The sequence below is a fragment of the Phyllobates terribilis genome, unplaced genomic scaffold (genome assembly GCF_046119375.1).
Source record: "Phyllobates terribilis strain yellow unplaced genomic scaffold, ASM4611937v1 Scaffold_14__1_contigs__length_39327217, whole genome shotgun sequence".
Taxonomy (NCBI): Eukaryota; Metazoa; Chordata; class Amphibia; order Anura; family Dendrobatidae; genus Phyllobates; species Phyllobates terribilis.
This window is the reverse complement of record NW_027362774.1, coordinates 29,973,806-29,993,311: the sequence shown is the minus strand read 5'-3', so window position 1 is coordinate 29,993,311 and position 19,506 is coordinate 29,973,806. Positions and strand designations below refer to the sequence as shown.

Here is a 19,506-nt window from a genome sequence, read left to right as displayed (position 1 = left end):
CGAACTGTTCTGAAAACATCTGTGAGAACTGGAATCTCACCAAAATCCACCTCACTGGGATCAACATGGACGACCGGACCCTCCCCGGTGCACAGCAGACGGACCTCCTATGAAAGACAAGATGTGAGAGGAACACCTCAGCATCGGTAACAGAAGGGGCTACAGCAACCAGAGAGGAGAAACTGGGCTGGAGACCACCACACAGGACCATCATGCTACCCCGTATCCAGTGCGGTACCATTATCATCAGAGCTTCTACCGCATGTTCCAGGGGTCACCATCCTGCACTCCCTGACCCGAGCGTTCGTCACTGAGATAGTAATGGTGGCCTCCAGACTTCACGTATGAAGAGAGCAAGAACCCGAGGAGAGGTCTCACACAACCGGACGCCATAACTGAGGTCGCCAACTTGGCTGTGCCCTGCAACGATTCCCTGGTCTGGGGAGCTGCACCGATTCCCTGGTCTGGGGAGCTGCACAGATTCCCTGGTCTGGGGAGCTGCACCGATTCCCTGGTCTGGGGCCCTGCACCGATTCCCTGGTCTGGGGCCCTGCCCCGATTCCCTGGTCTGGGGCCCTGAACCGATTCCCTGGTCTGGGGCCCTGCACCGATTCCCTGGTCTGGGGAGCTGCACCGATTCCCTGGTCTGGGGAGCTGCACCGATTCCCTGGTCTGGGGCCCTGCCCCGATTCCCTGGTCTGGGGAGCTGCACCGATTCCCTGGTCTGGGGCCCTGAACCGATTCCCTGGTCTGGGGCCCTGAACCGATTCCCTGGTCTGGGGCCCTGAACCAATTCCCTGGTCTGGGGCCCTGCCCAGATTCCCTGGTCTGGGGAGCTGCACCGATTCCCTGGTCTGGGGAGCTGCACCGATTCCCTGGTCTGGGGAGCGGCACCGATTCCCTGGTCTGGGGAGCTGCACCGATTCCCTGGTCTGGGGAGCTGCACCGATTCCCTGGTCTGGGGAGCTGCACCGATTCCCTGGTCTGGGGAGCTGCACCGATTCCCTGGTCTGGGGCGCTGCACCGATTCCCTGGTCTGGGGAGCTGCACCGATTCCCTGGTCTGGGGCCCTGCACCGATTCCCTGGTCTGGGGAGCTGCACCTATTCCCTAGTCTGGGGCCCTGCACAGATTCCCTGGTCTGGGGAGCTGCACCTATTCCCTGGTCTGGGGCCCTGCACAGATTCCCTGGTCTGGGGCCCTGCACAGATTCCCTGGTCTGGGGCCCTGCACATATTCCCTGGTCTGGGGAGCTGCACCGATTCCCTGGTCTGGGGAGCTGCACCTATTCCCTGGTCTGGGGAGCTGCACCTATTCCCTGGTCTGGGGAGCTGCACCTATTCCCTGGTCTGGGGCCCTGCACCGATTCCCTGGTCTGGGGCCCTGCACAGATTCCCTGGTCTGGGGAGCTGCACCGATTCCCTGGTCTGGGGAGCTGCACCGATTCCCTGGTCTGGGGCGCTGCACCGATTCCCTGGTCTGGGGCCCTGCACAGATTCCCTGGTCTGGGGCCCTGCACCGATTCCCTGGTCTGGGGCCCTGCACCGATTCCCTGGTCTGGGGTCCTGCACCGATTCCCTGGTCTGGGGCCCTGCACCGATTCCCTGGTCTGGGGCCCTGCACCGATTCCCTGGTCTGGGGAGCGGCCCAGATTCCCTGGTCTGGGGAGCGGCCCAGATTCCCTGGTCTGGGGCCCTGCACAGATTCCCTGGTCTGGGGCCCTGCCCAGATTCCCTGGTCTGGGGAGCTGCCCAGATTCCCTGGTCTGGGGCCCTGCACAGATTACCTGGTCTGGGGCCCTGCACAGATTCCCTGGTTTGGGGCCCTGCACATATTCCCTGGTTTGGGGCCCTGCACATATTCCCTGGTCTGGGGCCCTGCACCGATTCCCTGGTCTGGGGCCCTGCACCGATTCCCTGGTCTGGGGCCCTGCACCGATTCCCTGGTCTGGGGCCCTGCACCGATTCCCTGGTCTGGGGCCCTGCACCGATTCCCTGGTCTGGGGAGCGGCCCAGATTCCCTGGTCTGGGGAGCGGCCCAGATTCCCTGGTCTGGGGCCCTGCCCAGATTCCCTGGTCTGGGGCCCTGCCCAGATTCCCTGGTCTGGGGAGCTGCCCAGATTCCCTGGTCTGGGGAGCTGCCCAGATTCCCTGGTCTGGGGAGCTGCCCAGATTCCCTGTTCTGGGGCGCTGCACCGATTCCCTGGTCTGGGGCGCTGCACCGATTCCCTAGTCTGGGGCGCTGCACCGATTCCCTGGTCTGGGGAGCGGCCCAGATTCCCTGGTCTGGGGCCCTGCCCAGATTCCCTGGTCAGGGGCCCTGCCCCGATTCCCTGGTCAGGGGCCCTGCCCCGATTCCCTGGTCAGGGGCCCTGCCCCGATTCCCTGGTCAGGGGCCCTGCCCCGATTCCCTGGTCAGGGGCCCTGCCCCGATTCCCTGGTCAGGGGCCCTGCCCCGATTCCCTGGTCTGGGGCCCTGCCCCGATTCCCTGGTCTGGGGCCCTGCCCCGATTCCCTGGTCTGGGGCCCTGCCCCCATTCCCTGGTCTGGGGCCCTGCCCAGATTCCCTGGTCTGGGGTCCTGCACAGATTCCCTGGTCTGGGGCCCTACCCAGATTCCCTGGTCTGGGGCCCTGCCCCGATTTCCTAGTCTGGGGACCTGCCTCGATTCCGTGGTCTGGGGCCCTGCCCCGATTTCCTGGTCTGGGGCCCTGCACAGATTCCCTGGTCTGGGGCCCTGACCCGATTCCCTGGTCTGGGGCCCTGCCTCGATTCCCTGGTCTGGGGCCCTGCCTCGATTCCCTGGTCTGGGGCCCTGCACCGATTCCCTGGGCTGGGGAGCTGCCCAGATTCCCTGGTCTGGGGAGCTGCACCGATTCCCTGGTCTGGGGAGCTGCACAGATTCCCTGGTCTGGAGCCCTGCACCGATTCCCTGGTCTGGGGTCCTGCACCGATTCCCTGGTCTGGGGCCCTGCCCCGATTTCCTGGTCTGGGGCCCTGACCCGATTCCCTGGTCTGGGGCCCTGCCTCGATTCCCTGGTCTGGGGCCCTGCCTCGATTCCCTGGTCTGGGGCCCTGCACCGATTCCCTGGGCTGGGGAGCTGCCCAGATTCCCTGGTCTGGGGAGCTGCACCGATTCCCTGGTCTGGGGAGCTGCACAGATTCCCTGGTCTGGAGCCCTGCACCGATTCCCTGGTCTGGGGTCCTGCACAGATTCCCTGGTCTGGGGCCCTACCCAGATTCCCTGGTCTGGGGCCCTGCCCCGATTCCCTGGTCTGGGGACCTGCCCCGATTCCCTGGTCTGGGGCCCTGCACCGATTCCCTGGTCTGGGGAGCGGCCCAGATTCCCTGGTCTGGGGAGCGGCCCAGATTCCCTGGTCTGGGGCCCTGCACAGATTCCCTGGTCTGGGGCCCTGCCCAGATTCCCTGGTCTGGGGAGCTGCCCAGATTCCCTGGTCTGGGGCCCTGCACAGATTCCCTGGTCTGGGGCCCTGCACAGATTCCCTGGTTTGGGGCCCTGCACATATTCCCTGGTCTGGAGCCCTGCACCGATTCCCTGGTCTGGGGTCCTGCACCGATTCCCTGGTCTGGGGCCCTGCCCCGATTTCCTGGTCTGGGACCCTGACCCGATTCCCTGGTCTGGGGCCCTGCCTCGATTCCCTGGTCTGGGGCCCTGCCTCGATTCCCTGGTCTGGGGCCCTGCACCGATTCCCTGGGCTGGGGAGCTGCCCAGATTCCCTGGTCTGGGGAGCTGCACCGATTCCCTGGTCTGGGGAGCTGCACAGATTCCCTGGTCTGGAGCCCTGCACCGATTCCCTGGTCTGGGGTCCTGCACAGATTCCCTGGTCTGGGGCCCTACCCAGATTCCCTGGTCTGGGGCCCTGCCCCGATTCCCTGGTCTGGGGACCTGCCTCGATTCCGTGGTCTGGGGCCCTGCCCCGATTTCCTGGTCTGGGGCCCTGCCCCGATTCCCTGGTCTGGGGCCCTGCCCAGATTTCCTGGTCTGGGGCCCTGCCCAGATTTCCTGGTCTGGGGCCCTGACCCGATTCCCTGGTCTGGGGCCCTGCCTCGATTCCCTGGTCTGGGGCCCTGCCTCGATTCCCTGGTCTGGGGCCCTGCACCGATTCCCTGGTCTGGGGCCCTGCCCCGATTTCCTGGTCTTGGGCCCTGCATCGATTCCCTGGTCTGGGGCCCTGCCCCGATTCTCTGGTCTGGGGCCCTGCCCCGATTCCCTGGTCTGGGGCCCTGCCTCGATTCTCTGGTCTGGGGCCCTACCCCGATTCCCTGGTCTGGGGCCCTGCCCCGATTCCCTGGTCTGGGGAGCTGCCCCGACTCCCTGGTCTGGGGCCCTGCCCCGATTCTCTGGTCTGGGGCCCTGCATCGATTCCCTGGTCTGGGGCCCTGCCCCGATTTCCTGGTCTGGGGCCCTGCCCCGATTCCCTGGTCTGGGGCCCTGCCCAGATTTCCTGGTCTGGGGCCCTGCCCAGATTTCCTGGTCTGGGGCCCTGACCCGATTCCCTGGTCTGGGGCCCTGCCTCGATTCCCTGGTCTGGGGCCCTGCCTCGATTCCCTGGTCTGGGGCCCTGCACCGATTCCCTGGTCTGGGGCCCTGCCCCGATTTCCTGGTCTTGGGCCCTGCATCGATTCCCTGGTCTGGGGCCCTGCCCCGATTCTCTGGTCTGGGGCCCTGCCCCGATTCCCTGGTCTGGGGCCCTGCCTCGATTCTCTGGTCTGGGGCCCTGCCCCGATTCCCTGGTCTGGGGCCCTGCCCCGATTCCCTGGTCTGGGGAGCTGCCCCGACTCCCTGGTCTGGGGCCCTGCCCCGATTCTCTGGTCTGGGGCCCTGCATCGATTCCCTGGTCTGGGGCCCTGCCCCGATTCTCTGGTCTGGGGCCCTGCCTCGATTCCCTGGTCTGGGGCCCTGCCCCGATTCCCTGGTCTGGGGCCCTGCCCCGATTCCCTGGTCTGGGGCCCTGCCTCGATTCTCTGGTCTGGGGCCCTGCCCCGATTCTCTGGTCTGGGGCCCTGCCTCGATTCCCTGGTCTGGGGCCCTGCCCCGATTCCCTGGTCTGGGGAGCTGCCCCGATTCCCTGGTCTGGGGCCCTGCCCCGATTCCCTGGTCTGGGGCCCTGCACCGATTCCCTGGTCTGGAGCCCTGCACCGATTCCCTGGTCTGGGGCCCTGCACCGATTGCCTGGTCTGGCGGTACCAACACAGATGGCAGCCATAACATAGTAGGTATTGCGGGGGGCTCCTTGGGAATGGAGAAGAGGCGTTTCCCTATAATAAAGATGGGCACAGCTGGCGCATAGTAAGGGGAAGCAAAGGTGGCAGCGGTACCAGTGGCGGCTGGGGGCTTCCATACACGGCGGTGTGGGCCGTAGCGCTCAGCTCCCCGGTCCTCTGGGCTCGCAGCACTATGGGGATGTCCACGCTGCCATGTGCTTCTATGATCCCTCGTGGCTGAGTGCTGTCATAGGAGACCCCGCAGGAAGAGTCGGACCCCTGTGGAGATGAAGCGGCAGACGATCAGTTACTTCTCCTACCCCTAGGATCAGTTACAGGGGCGGCCACGTACCTGCGGCAGGAAGGTGTAACATCCTGGGAGGCCGCTGGGATTGTGCAGGGTCACGGTCCGCTCACACGGGAATCCCAGGAAGCAGCGATTATATGTGACGGCCGCGTTCTCCAGGAATAATGGGGGCACCAGACACCTGGGCATGAGACGGCGTCAGCACAGGAACCAGCGGCCATAATCACACACGGCACAATGCCCAATTACCTGCCCGTCACCGGTAAAGCCAGGACCTCCTCTCCGATGTCGGCCACGTCCACCACCAGCGCCAGCTCGTAATGCTTCACCGTGTTAGAGCACAGGGTCACCTGGGAATAGAAAGACGAACCTGGAGCCGAGGCCAGAAGACAGAAGGAGGCCGGCGGTCAGTGAGGCCAAGCCCCACCACTTACCAGCACGCCACATTAGAGGCCGGCACTGAATACGAGCCACAGGGGATGGGATGATGCGCTGACTACTACACCCCACAGAGGAAGGGATGATCCGCTGATTACTACACCCCACAGAGGAAGAGATGATCCGCTGATTACTACACCCCACAGAGGAAGAGATGATCCGCTGACTACTACACCCCACAGAGGAAGGGATGATCCGCTGATTACTACACCCCACAGAGGAAGGGATGATCCGCTGACTACTACACCCCACAGAGGAAGGGATGATCCGCTGACTACTACACCCCACAGAGGAAGGGATGATCCGCTGATTACTACACCCCACAGAGGAAGGGATGATCCGCTGATTACTACACCCCACAGAGGAAGAGATGATCCGCTGACTACTACACCCCACAGAGGAAGAGATGATCCGCTGACTACTACACCCCACAGAGGAAGGGATGATCCGCTGACTACTACACCCCACAGAGGAAGGGATGATCCGCTGACTACTACACCCCACAGAGGAAGGGATGATCCGCTGACTACTACACCCCACAGAGGATGGGAAGATACGCTGACTACTACACCCCACAGAGGATGGGAAGATCCGCTGATTACTACACCCCACAGAGGAAGAGATGATCCGCTGATTACTACACCCCACAGAGGAAGGGATGATCCGCTGATTACTACACCCCACAGAGGAAGGGATGATCCGCTGATTACTACACCCCACAGAGGATGGGAAGATCCGCTGACTAATACACCCCACAGAGGAAGGGATGATCCGCTGATTACTACACCCCACAGAGGAAGAGATGATCCGCTGATTACTACACCCCACAGAGGAAGGGATGATCCCCTGATTACTACACCCCACAGAGGATGGGAAGATCCGCTGACTACTACACCCCACAGAGGAAGGGATGATCCGCTGATTACTACACCCCACAGAGGAAGGGATGATCCGCTGACTACTACACCCCACAGAGGAAGAGATGATCCGCTGACTACTACACCCCACAGAGGAAGAGATGATCCGCTGACTACTACACCCCACAGAGGAAGGGATGATCCGCTGATTACTACACCCCACAGAGGAAGGGATGATCCGCTGACTACTACACCCCACAGAGGAAGGGATGATCCGCTGATTACTACACCCCACAGAGGAAGAGATGATCCGCTGACTACTACACCCCACAGAGGAAGGGATGATCCGATGATTACTACACCCCACAGAGGAAGGGATGATCCGCTGATTACTACACCCCACAGAGGAAGGGATGATCCGCTGATTACTACACCATACAGAGGAAGGGATGATCCGCTGATTACTACACCCCACAGAGGATGGGAAGATCCGCTGACTACTACACCCCACAGAGGAAGGGATGATCCGCTGATTACTACACCCCACAGAGGAAGAGATGATCCGCTGACTACTACACCCCACAGAGGATGGGATGATCCGCTGACTACTACACCCCACAGAGGAAGAGATGATCCGCTGACTACTACAACCCACAGAGGAAGAGATGATCCGCTGACTACTACACCCCACAGAGGAAGGGATGATCCGCTGATTACTACACCCCACAGAGGAAGAGATGATCCGCTGACTACTACACCCCACAGAGGAAGAGATGATCCGCTGACTACTACACCCCACAGAGGAAGGGATGATCCGCTGATTACTACACCCCACAGAGGAAGGGATGATCCGCTGACTACCACACCCCACAGAGGAAGGGATGATCCGCTGATTACTACACCCCACAGAGGAAGAGATGATCCGCTGATTACTACACCCCACAGAGGAAGGGATGATCCGCTGATTACTACACCCCACAGAGGAAGGGATGATCCGCTGATTACTACACCCCACAGAGGATGGGAATATCCGCTGACTACTACACCCCACAGAGGATGGGAAGATCCGCTGACTACCACACCCCACAGAGGAAGGGATGATCCGCTGATTACTACACCCCACAGAGGAAGAGATGATCCGCTGATTACTACACCCCACAGAGGAAGGGATGATCCGCTGATTACTACACCCCACAGAGGAAGGGATGATCCGCTGATTACTACACCCCACAGAGGATGGGAAGATCCGCTGACTACTACACCCCACAGAGGATGGGAAGATCCGCTGACTACTACACCCCACAGAGGAAGAGATGATCCGCTGATTACTACACCCCACAGAGGAAGGGATGATCCGCTGATTACTACACCCCACAGAGGAAGGGATGATCCGCTGATTACTACACCCCACAGAGGAAGGGATGATCCGCTGACTACTACACCCCACAGAGGATGGGAAGATCCGCTGACTACTACACCCCACAGAGGATGGGAAGATCCGCTGACTACTACACCCCACAGATGACGGCACAGAGCGGTGCCCGGCTGTCAGTGATTCAGATTAATTGATCATGAAGACTCTGGCAGCAGTGGGTGCATCGCTCCGGGGGCCACGGCTGATTGACAGGACACATAATGCAAGTAATGTCAGCGGCGACCAGGGTGGGTACGGGGGCAGCGGTCTGCAGTATATTCTGCTCCGCTGCGTTCCCCCGCTGCTCGGCTCCGCAAATCTATTATTGTAAGACACGGACTCACGTCAGACCCCAGATCATAGCAAACTAAATAGTGTCCTGCACCGTTAGCCTCAAGTATCAGGGTCCGCTTCTGGAGGGAGGGGGTCCGCCTGATACAGGACAGGTCCAGAGAGTCAGGTGAAAAGGTGAGAGATCATCAGCTGCCAGCAGTGTACACCGCTCCTGCCGCTGCTCCCGCTACATGAGAAGATGGAGGCTCACACCTCTGCTCCTCCACATGAGAAGATGGAGGCTCACACCGCTGCTCCCGCTACATGAGAAGATGGAGGCTCACACCACTGCTCCCCCACATGAGAAGATGGAGGCTCACACCGCTGCTCCTACACATGAGAAGATGGAGGCTCACACCGCTGCTCCCCCACATGAGAAGATGGAGGCTCACACCTCTGCTCCCCCACATGAGAAGATGGAGGCTCACACCGCTGCTCCCCCACATGAGAAGATGGAGGCTCACACCGCTGCTCCCCCACATGAGAAGATGGAGGCTCACACCGCTGCTCCCCCACATGAGAAGATGGAGGCTCACACCGCTGCTCCCCCACATGAGAAGATGGAGGCTCACACCGCTGCTCCCCCACATGAGAAGATGGAGGCTCACACCGCTGCTCCCCCACATGAGAAGATGGAGGCTCACACCGCTGCTCCCCCACATGAGAAGATGGAGGCTCACACCGCTGCTCCCCCACATGAGAAGATGGAGGCTCACACCGCTGCTCCCCCACATGAGAAGATGGAGGCTCACACCCCAGCTCCCCCACATGAGAAGATGGAGGCTCACACCGCTGCTCCTCCAAATGAGAAGATGGAGGCTCACACCGCTGCTCCCCCACATGAGAAGATGGAGGCTCACACCGCTGCTCCCCCACATGAGAAGACGGAGGCTCACACCGCTGCTCCCCCACATGAGAAGATGGAGGCTCACACTGCTGCTCCCCCACATGAGAAGATGGAGGCTCACACCGCTGCTCCCCCACATGAGAAGATGGAGGCTCACACCGCTGCTCCCCCACATGAGAAGATGGAGGCTCACACCACTGCTCCCCCACATGAGAAGATGGAGGCTCACACCTCTGCTCCTCCACATGAGAAGATGGAGGCTCACACCACTGCTCCCCCACATGAGAAGATGGAGGCTCACACCACTGCTCCCCCACATGAGAAGATGGAGGCTCACACCTCTGCTCCCCCACATGAGAAGATGGAGGCTCACACCGCTGCTCCCCCACATCAGAGGATGGAGGCTCAAACCGCTGCTCTTCCACATGAGAAGATGGAGGCTCACACCACTGCTCCCCCACATGAGAAGATGGAGGCTCACACCGCTGCTCCTCCACATGAGAAGATGGAGGCTCACACCGCTGCTCCCCCACATGAGAAGATGGAGGCTCACACCGCTGCTCCCCCACATGAGAAGATGGAGGCTCACACCACTGCTCCCCCACATGAGAAGATGGAGGCTCACACCGCTGCTCCCCCACATCAGAGGATGGAGGCTCAAACCGCTGCTCTTCCACATGAGAAGATGGAGGCTCACACCACTGCTCCCCCACATGAGAAGATGGAGGCTCACACCGCTGCTCCTCCACATGAGAAGATGGAGGCTCACACCGCTGCTCCCCCACATGAGAAGATGGAGGCTCACACCGCTGCTCCCCCACATGAGAAGATGGAGGCTCACACCGCTGCTCTTCCACATGAGAGGATGGAGGCTCACACCACTGCTCCCCCACATGAGAAGATGGAGGCTCACACCCCTGCTCCCCCACATGAGAAGATGGAGGCTCACACCGCTGCTCCCCCACATGAGAAGATGGAGGCTCACACCCTTGCTCCCCCACATGAGAAGATGGAGGCTCACACCTCTGCTCCCCCACATGAGAAGATGGAGGCTCACACCCCTGCTCCCCCACATGAGAAGATGGAGGCTCACACCCCTGCTCCCCCACATGAGAAGATGGAGGCTCACACCCCTGCTCCCCCACATGAGAAGATGGAGGCTCACACCTCTGCTCCCCCACATGAGAAGATGGAGGCTCACACCACTGCTCCCCCACATGAGAAGATGGAGGCTCACACCGCTGCTCCCCCACATCAGAGGATGGAGGCTCACACCGCTGCTCCCCCACATGAGAAGATGGAGGCTCACACCGCTGCTCCCCCACATGAGAAGATGGAGGCTCACACCGCTGCTCCCCCACATGAGAAGATGGAGGCTCACACCGCTGCTCCCCCACATGAGAAGATGGAGGCTCACACCGCTGCTCCCCCACATGGGAAGATGGCGGCTCACACCGCTGCTCCCCCACATGAGAAGATGGAGGCTCACACCGCTGCTCCCCCACATGAGAAGATGGAGGCTCACACCGCTGCTCCCCCACATGAGAAGATGGAGGCTCACACCACTGCTCCCCCACATGAGAAGATGGAGGCTCACACCTCTGCTCCCCCACATGAGAAGATGGAGGCTCACACCACTGCTCTTCCACATGAGAGGATGGAGGCTCACACCACTGCTCCCCCACATGAGAAGATGGAGGCTCACACCCCTGCTCCCCCACATGAGAAGATGGAGGCTCACACCGCTGCTCCCCCACATGAGAAGATGGAGGCTCACACCCCTGCTCCCCCACATGAGAAGATGGAGGCTCACACCACTGCTCCCCCACATGAGAAGATGGCGGCTCACACCGCTGCTCCCCCACATGAGAAGATGGAGGCTCACACCGCTGCTACCCCACATGAGAAGATGGAGGCTCACACCGCTGCTCCTCCACATGAGAAGATGGAGGCTCACACCACTGCTCCCCCACATGAGAAGATGGCGGCTCACACCGCTGCTCCCCCACATGAGAAGACGGAGGCTCACACCGCTGCTACCCCACATGAGAAGATGGAGGCTCACACCACTGCTCCTCCACATGAGAAGATGGAGGCTCACACCGCTGCTCCCCCACATGAGAAGATGGAGGCTCACACCGCTGCTCCCCCACATGAGAAGATGGAGGCTCACACCACTGCTGCTCCACATGAGAAGATGGAGGCTCACACCGCTGCTCCCCCACATGAGAAAATGGAGGCTCACACCGCTGCTCCCCCACATGAGAAGATGGAGGCTCACACCGCTGCTCCCCCACATGAGAAGATGGAGGCTCACACCCCTGCTCCCCCACATGAGAAGATGGAGGCTCACACCCCTGCTCCCCCACATGAGAAGATGGAGGCTCACACCGCTGCTCCTCCACATGAGAAGATGGAGGCTCACACCGCTGCTCCCCCACATGAGAAGATGGAGGCTCACACCGCTGCTCCCCCACATGAGAAGATGGAGGCTCACACCGCTGCTCCCCCACATGAGAAGATGGAGGCTCACACCGCTGCTCCCCCACATGAGAAGATGGAGGCTCACACCGCTGCTCCCCCACATGAGAAGATGGAGGCTCACACCGCTGCTCCCCCACATGAGAAGATGGAGGGTCACACCGCTGCTCCTCCACATGAGAAGATGGAGGCTCACACCGCTGCTCCCCCACATGAGAAGATGGAGACTCACACCGCTGCTGCTCCACATGAGAAGATGGAGGGTCACACCGCTGCTCCCCCACATGAGAAGATGGAGGCTCACACCGCTGCTCCCCCACATGAGAAGATGGAGACTCACACCGCTGCTGCTCCACATGAGAAGATGGAGGGTCACACCGCTGCTTCCGCACATGAGAAGATGGAGGCTCACACCGCTGCTCCCCCACATGAGAAGATGGAGGGTCACACCGCTGCTCCCCCACATGAGAAGATGGAGACTCACACCACTGCTCCCCCACATGAGAAGATGGAGGCTCACACCGCTGCTTCCGCACATGAGAAGATGGAGGCTCACACCGCTGCTCCCCCACATGAGAAGATGGAGGGTCACACCGCTGCTCCTCCACATGAGAAGATGGAGGGTCACACCGCTGCTCCTCCACATGAGAAGATGGCGGCTCACACCGCTGCTGCTCCACATGAGAAGATGGAGGCTCACACCGCTGCTCCTCCACATGAGAAGATGGAGGCTCACACCGCTGCTCCCCCACATGAGAAGATGGAGGCTCACACCGCTGCTCCCCCACATGAGAAGATGGAGGCTCACACCGCTGCTCCCCCACATGAGAAGATGGAGACTCACACCGCTGCTGCTCCACATGAGAAGATGGAGGGTCACACCGCTGCTCCCCCACATGAGAAGATGGAGGCTCACACCGCTGCTGCTCCACATGAGAAGATGGAGGCTCACACCGCTGCTCCTCCACATCAGAGGATGGAGGCTCACACCACTGCTCCCCCACATGAGAAGATGGAGGCTCACACCCCTGCTCCCCCACATCAGAGGATGGAGGCTCACACCGCTGCTCCCCCACATGAGAAGATGGAGGCTCACACCGCTGCTCCCCCACATGAGAAGATGGAGGCTCACAACGCTGCTCCCCCACATCAGAGGATGGAGGCTCACACCACTGCTCCCCCACATGAGAAGATGGAGGCTCACACCGCTGCTCCCCCACATGAGAAGATGGAGGCTCACACCGCTGCTCCCCCACATGAGAAGATGGAGGCTCACACCTCTGCTCCCCCACATGAGAAGATGGAGGCTCACACCGCTGCTCCCCCACATGAGAAGATGGAGGCTCACACCACTGCTCCCCCACATCAGAGGATGGAGGCTCACACCACTGCTCCCCCACATGAGAAGATGGAGGCTCACACTGCTGCTCCCCCACATGAGAAGATGGAGGCTCACACCGCTGCTCCTCCACATGAGAAGATGGAGGCTCACACCGCTGCTCCCCCACATGAGAAGATGGAGGCTCACACCACTGCTCCCCCACATCAGAGGATGGAGGCTCACACCACTGCTCCCCCACATGAGAAGATGGAGGCTCACACTGCTGCTCCCCCACATGAGAAGATGGAGGCTCACACCGCTGCTCCCCCACATGAGAAGATGGAGGCTCACACCGCTGCTCCCCCACATGAGAAGATGGAGGCTCACACCGCTGCTCCCCCACATGAGAAGACGGAGGCTCACACCGCTGCTCCCCCACATGAGAAGATGGAGGCTCACACTGCTGCTCCCCCACATGAGAAGATGGAGGCTCACACCGCTGCTCCCCCACATGAGAAGATGGAGGCTCACACCGCTGCTCCCCCACATGAGAAGATGGAGGCTCACACCACTGCTCCCCCACATGAGAAGATGGAGGCTCACACCTCTGCTCCTCCACATGAGAAGATGGAGGCTCACACCACTGCTCCCCCACATGAGAAGATGGAGGCTCACACCACTGCTCCCCCACATGAGAAGATGGAGGCTCACACCTCTGCTCCCCCACATGAGAAGATGGAGGCTCACACCGCTGCTCCCCCACATCAGAGGATGGAGGCTCAAACCGCTGCTCTTCCACATGAGAAGATGGAGGCTCACACCACTGCTCCCCCACATGAGAAGATGGAGGCTCACACCGCTGCTCCTCCACATGAGAAGATGGAGGCTCACACCGCTGCTCCCCCACATGAGAAGATGGAGGCTCACACCGCTGCTCCCCCACATGAGAAGATGGAGGCTCACACCACTGCTCCCCCACATGAGAAGATGGAGGCTCACACCGCTGCTCCCCCACATCAGAGGATGGAGGCTCAAACCGCTGCTCTTCCACATGAGAAGATGGAGGCTCACACCACTGCTCCCCCACATGAGAAGATGGAGGCTCACACCGCTGCTCCTCCACATGAGAAGATGGAGGCTCACACCGCTGCTCCCCCACATGAGAAGATGGAGGCTCACACCGCTGCTCCCCCACATGAGAAGATGGAGGCTCACACCGCTGCTCTTCCACATGAGAGGATGGAGGCTCACACCACTGCTCCCCCACATGAGAAGATGGAGGCTCACACCCCTGCTCCCCCACATGAGAAGATGGAGGCTCACACCGCTGCTCCCCCACATGAGAAGATGGAGGCTCACACCCTTGCTCCCCCACATGAGAAGATGGAGGCTCACACCTCTGCTCCCCCACATGAGAAGATGGAGGCTCACACCCCTGCTCCCCCACATGAGAAGATGGAGGCTCACACCCCTGCTCCCCCACATGAGAAGATGGAGGCTCACACCCCTGCTCCCCCACATGAGAAGATGGAGGCTCACACCTCTGCTCCCCCACATGAGAAGATGGAGGCTCACACCACTGCTCCCCCACATGAGAAGATGGAGGCTCACACCGCTGCTCCCCCACATCAGAGGATGGAGGCTCACACCGCTGCTCCCCCACATGAGAAGATGGAGGCTCACACCGCTGCTCCCCCACATGAGAAGATGGAGGCTCACACCGCTGCTCCCCCACATGAGAAGATGGAGGCTCACACCGCTGCTCCCCCACATGAGAAGATGGAGGCTCACACCGCTGCTCCCCCACATGGGAAGATGGCGGCTCACACCGCTGCTCCCCCACATGAGAAGATGGAGGCTCACACCGCTGCTCCCCCACATGAGAAGATGGAGGCTCACACCGCTGCTCCCCCACATGAGAAGATGGAGGCTCACACCACTGCTCCCCCACATGAGAAGATGGAGGCTCACACCTCTGCTCCCCCACATGAGAAGATGGAGGCTCACACCACTGCTCTTCCACATGAGAGGATGGAGGCTCACACCACTGCTCCCCCACATGAGAAGATGGAGGCTCACACCCCTGCTCCCCCACATGAGAAGATGGAGGCTCACACCGCTGCTCCCCCACATGAGAAGATGGAGGCTCACACCCCTGCTCCCCCACATGAGAAGATGGAGGCTCACACCACTGCTCCCCCACATGAGAAGATGGCGGCTCACACCGCTGCTCCCCCACATGAGAAGATGGAGGCTCACACCGCTGCTACCCCACATGAGAAGATGGAGGCTCACACCGCTGCTCCTCCACATGAGAAGATGGAGGCTCACACCACTGCTCCCCCACATGAGAAGATGGCGGCTCACACCGCTGCTCCCCCACATGAGAAGACGGAGGCTCACACCGCTGCTACCCCACATGAGAAGATGGAGGCTCACACCACTGCTCCTCCACATGAGAAGATGGAGGCTCACACCGCTGCTCCCCCACATGAGAAGATGGAGGCTCACACCGCTGCTCCCCCACATGAGAAGATGGAGGCTCACACCACTGCTGCTCCACATGAGAAGATGGAGGCTCACACCGCTGCTCCCCCACATGAGAAAATGGAGGCTCACACCGCTGCTCCCCCACATGAGAAGATGGAGGCTCACACCGCTGCTCCCCCACATGAGAAGATGGAGGCTCACACCCCTGCTCCCCCACATGAGAAGATGGAGGCTCACACCCCTGCTCCCCCACATGAGAAGATGGAGGCTCACACCGCTGCTCCTCCACATGAGAAGATGGAGGCTCACACCGCTGCTCCCCCACATGAGAAGATGGAGGCTCACACCGCTGCTCCCCCACATGAGAAGATGGAGGCTCACACCGCTGCTCCCCCACATGAGAAGATGGAGGCTCACACCGCTGCTCCCCCACATGAGAAGATGGAGGCTCACACCGCTGCTCCCCCACATGAGAAGATGGAGGCTCACACCGCTGCTCCCCCACATGAGAAGATGGAGGGTCACACCGCTGCTCCTCCACATGAGAAGATGGAGGCTCACACCGCTGCTCCCCCACATGAGAAGATGGAGACTCACACCGCTGCTGCTCCACATGAGAAGATGGAGGGTCACACCGCTGCTCCCCCACATGAGAAGATGGAGGCTCACACCGCTGCTCCCCCACATGAGAAGATGGAGACTCACACCGCTGCTGCTCCACATGAGAAGATGGAGGGTCACACCGCTGCTTCCGCACATGAGAAGATGGAGGCTCACACCGCTGCTCCCCCACATGAGAAGATGGAGGGTCACACCGCTGCTCCCCCACATGAGAAGATGGAGACTCACACCACTGCTCCCCCACATGAGAAGATGGAGGCTCACACCGCTGCTTCCGCACATGAGAAGATGGAGGCTCACACCGCTGCTCCCCCACATGAGAAGATGGAGGGTCACACCGCTGCTCCTCCACATGAGAAGATGGAGGGTCACACCGCTGCTCCTCCACATGAGAAGATGGCGGCTCACACCGCTGCTGCTCCACATGAGAAGATGGAGGCTCACACCGCTGCTCCTCCACATGAGAAGATGGAGGCTCACACCGCTGCTCCCCCACATGAGAAGATGGAGGCTCACACCGCTGCTCCCCCACATGAGAAGATGGAGGCTCACACCGCTGCTCCCCCACATGAGAAGATGGAGACTCACACCGCTGTTGCTCCACATGAGAAGATGGAGGGTCACACCGCTGCTCCCCCACATGAGAAGATGGAGGCTCACACCGCTGCTGCTCCACATGAGAAGATGGAGGCTCACACCGCTGCTCCTCCACATCAGAGGATGGAGGCTCACACCACTGCTCCCCCACATGAGAAGATGGAGGCTCACACCCCTGCTCCCCCACATCAGAGGATGGAGGCTCACACCGCTGCTCCCCCACATGAGAAGATGGAGGCTCACACCGCTGCTCCCCCACATGAGAAGATGGAGGCTCACAACGCTGCTCCCCCACATCAGAGGATGGAGGCTCACACCACTGCTCCCCCACATGAGAAGATGGAGGCTCACACCGCTGCTCCCCCACATGAGAAGATGGAGGCTCACACCGCTGCTCCCCCACATGAGAAGATGGAGGCTCACACCTCTGCTCCCCCACATGAGAAGATGGAGGCTCACACCGCTGCTCCCCCACATGAGAAGATGGAGGCTCACACCACTGCTCCCCCACATCAGAGGATGGAGGCTCACACCACTGCTCCCCCACATGAGAAGATGGAGGCTCACACTGCTGCTCCCCCACATGAGAAGATGGAGGCTCACACCGCTGCTCCTCCACATGAGAAGATGGAGGCTCACACCGCTGCTCCCCCACATGAGAAGATGGAGGCTCACACCACTGCTCCCCCACATCAGAGGATGGAGGCTCACACCACTGCTCCCCCACATGAGAAGATGGAGGCTCACACTGCTGCTCCCCCACATGAGAAGATGGAGGCTCACACCGCTGCTCCCCCACATGAGAAGATGGAGGCTCACACCGCTGCTCCCCCACATGAGAAGATGGAGGCTCACACCGCTGCTCCCCCACATGAGAAGATGGAGGCTCACACCGCTGCTCCCCCACATGAGAAGATGGAGGCTCACACCGCTGCTCCTCCACATGAGAAGATGGAGGCTCACAACGCTGCTCCCCCACATCAGAGGATGGAAGCTCACACCACTGCTCCCCCCCATGAGAAGATGGAGGCTCACACCGCTGCTCCCCCACATCAGAGGATGGAAGCTCACACCCCTGCTCCCCCACATGAGAAGATGCCGGCTCACACCCCTGCTCCCCCACATGAGAAGATGGAGGCTCACACCGCTGCTCCCCCACATCAGAGGATGGAGGCTCACACCCCTGCTCCCCCACATGAGAAGATGGAGGCTCACACCGCTGCTCCCGCTACATGAGAAGATGGAGGCTCACACCACTGCTCCCCCACATCAGAGGATGGAGGCTCACACCGCTGCTCCCCCACATGAGAAGATGGAGGCTCACACCGCTGCTCCCCCACATGAGAAGATGGAGGCTCACACCGCTGCTCCTCCACATGAGAAGATGGAGGCTCACAACGCTGCTCCCCCACATCAGAGGATGGAGGCTCACACCGCTGCTCCCCCACATGAGAAGATGGCGGCTCACACCGCTGCTCCCCCACATGAGAAGATGGAGGCTCACACCGCTGCTCCCCCACATGAGAAGATGGAGGCTCACACCGCTGCTCCCCCACATGAGAAGTTGGAGGCTCACACCGCTGCTCCCCCACAAGAGAAGATGGAGGCTCACACCCCTGCTCCCCCACATGAGAAGATGGAGGCTCACACCGCTGCTCCTCCACATGAGAAGATGGAGGCTCACACCGCTGCTCCTCCACATGAGAAGATGGAGGCTCACACCACTGCTCCCCCACATGAGAAGATGGAGGCTCACACCGCTGCTCCCCCACATGAGAAGATGGAGGCTCACACCGCTGCTCCCCCACATGAGAAGTTGGAGGCTCACACCGCTGCTCCCCCACATGAGAAGATGGAGGCTCACACCCCTGCTCCCCCACATGAGAAGATGGAGGCTCACACCACTGCTCCTCCACATGAGAAGATGGAGGCTCACACCGCTGCTCCTCCACATGAGAAGATGGAGGCTCACACCACTGCTCCCCCACATGAGAAGATGGAGGCTCACACCGCTGCTCCTCCACATGAGAAGATGGAGGCTCACACCGCTGCTCCTCCACATGAGAAGATGGAGGCTCACACCACTGCTCCCCCGCATGAGAAGATGGAGGCTCACACCGCTGCTCCTCCACATGAGAAGATGGAGGCTCACACCGCTGCTCCCGCTACATGATAAGATGGAGGCTCACACCACTGCTCCCCCACATGAGAAGATGGAGGCTCACACCGCTGCTCCCCCACATGAGAAGATGGAGGCTCACACCGCTGCTCCTCCACATGAGAAGATGGAGGCTCACACCCCTGCTCCTCCACATGAGAAGATGGATGCTCACACCCCTGCTCCTCCACATGAGAAGATGGAGGCTCACACCGCTGCTCCCCCACATGAGAAGATGGAGGCTCACACCCCTGCTCCCCCACATGAGAAGATGGAGGCTCACACCGCTGCTCCCCCACATGAGAAGATGGAGGCTCACACCGCTGCTCCTCCACATGAGAAGATGGAGGCTCACACCCCTGCTCCCCCACATGAGAAGATGGAGGCTCACACCCCTGCTCCTCCACATGAGAAGATGG

At 60.7% G+C, this 19,506-nt stretch overlaps 1 protein-coding gene across 4 annotated transcripts in view; it reads right to left on the bottom strand.

Moving 5' to 3' along the window:
- Positions 1–19,506, bottom strand: part of HYDIN (HYDIN axonemal central pair apparatus protein) — a 313,905-nt gene that overhangs the window by 129,229 nt on the left and 165,170 nt on the right. For all 4 annotated transcript variants that reach the window (XR_012253067.1, XM_073659829.1, XM_073659831.1 and 1 more), the window contains exons 15-18: positions 5,780–5,880; positions 5,576–5,711; positions 5,338–5,502; positions 1–107 (exon numbers count right to left, since the gene is read on the bottom strand). The exon at positions 1–107 is cut by the window's left edge and continues 46 nt beyond it. Coding sequence is in view for 3 of the 4 variants with exons in the window: in XM_073659829.1 (XP_073515930.1) it covers positions 1–107; positions 5,338–5,502; positions 5,576–5,711; positions 5,780–5,880 (509 nt within the window). In the remaining variant the exon portion in view is untranslated. The remainder of the gene's footprint in view (positions 108–5,337; positions 5,503–5,575; positions 5,712–5,779; positions 5,881–19,506) is intronic.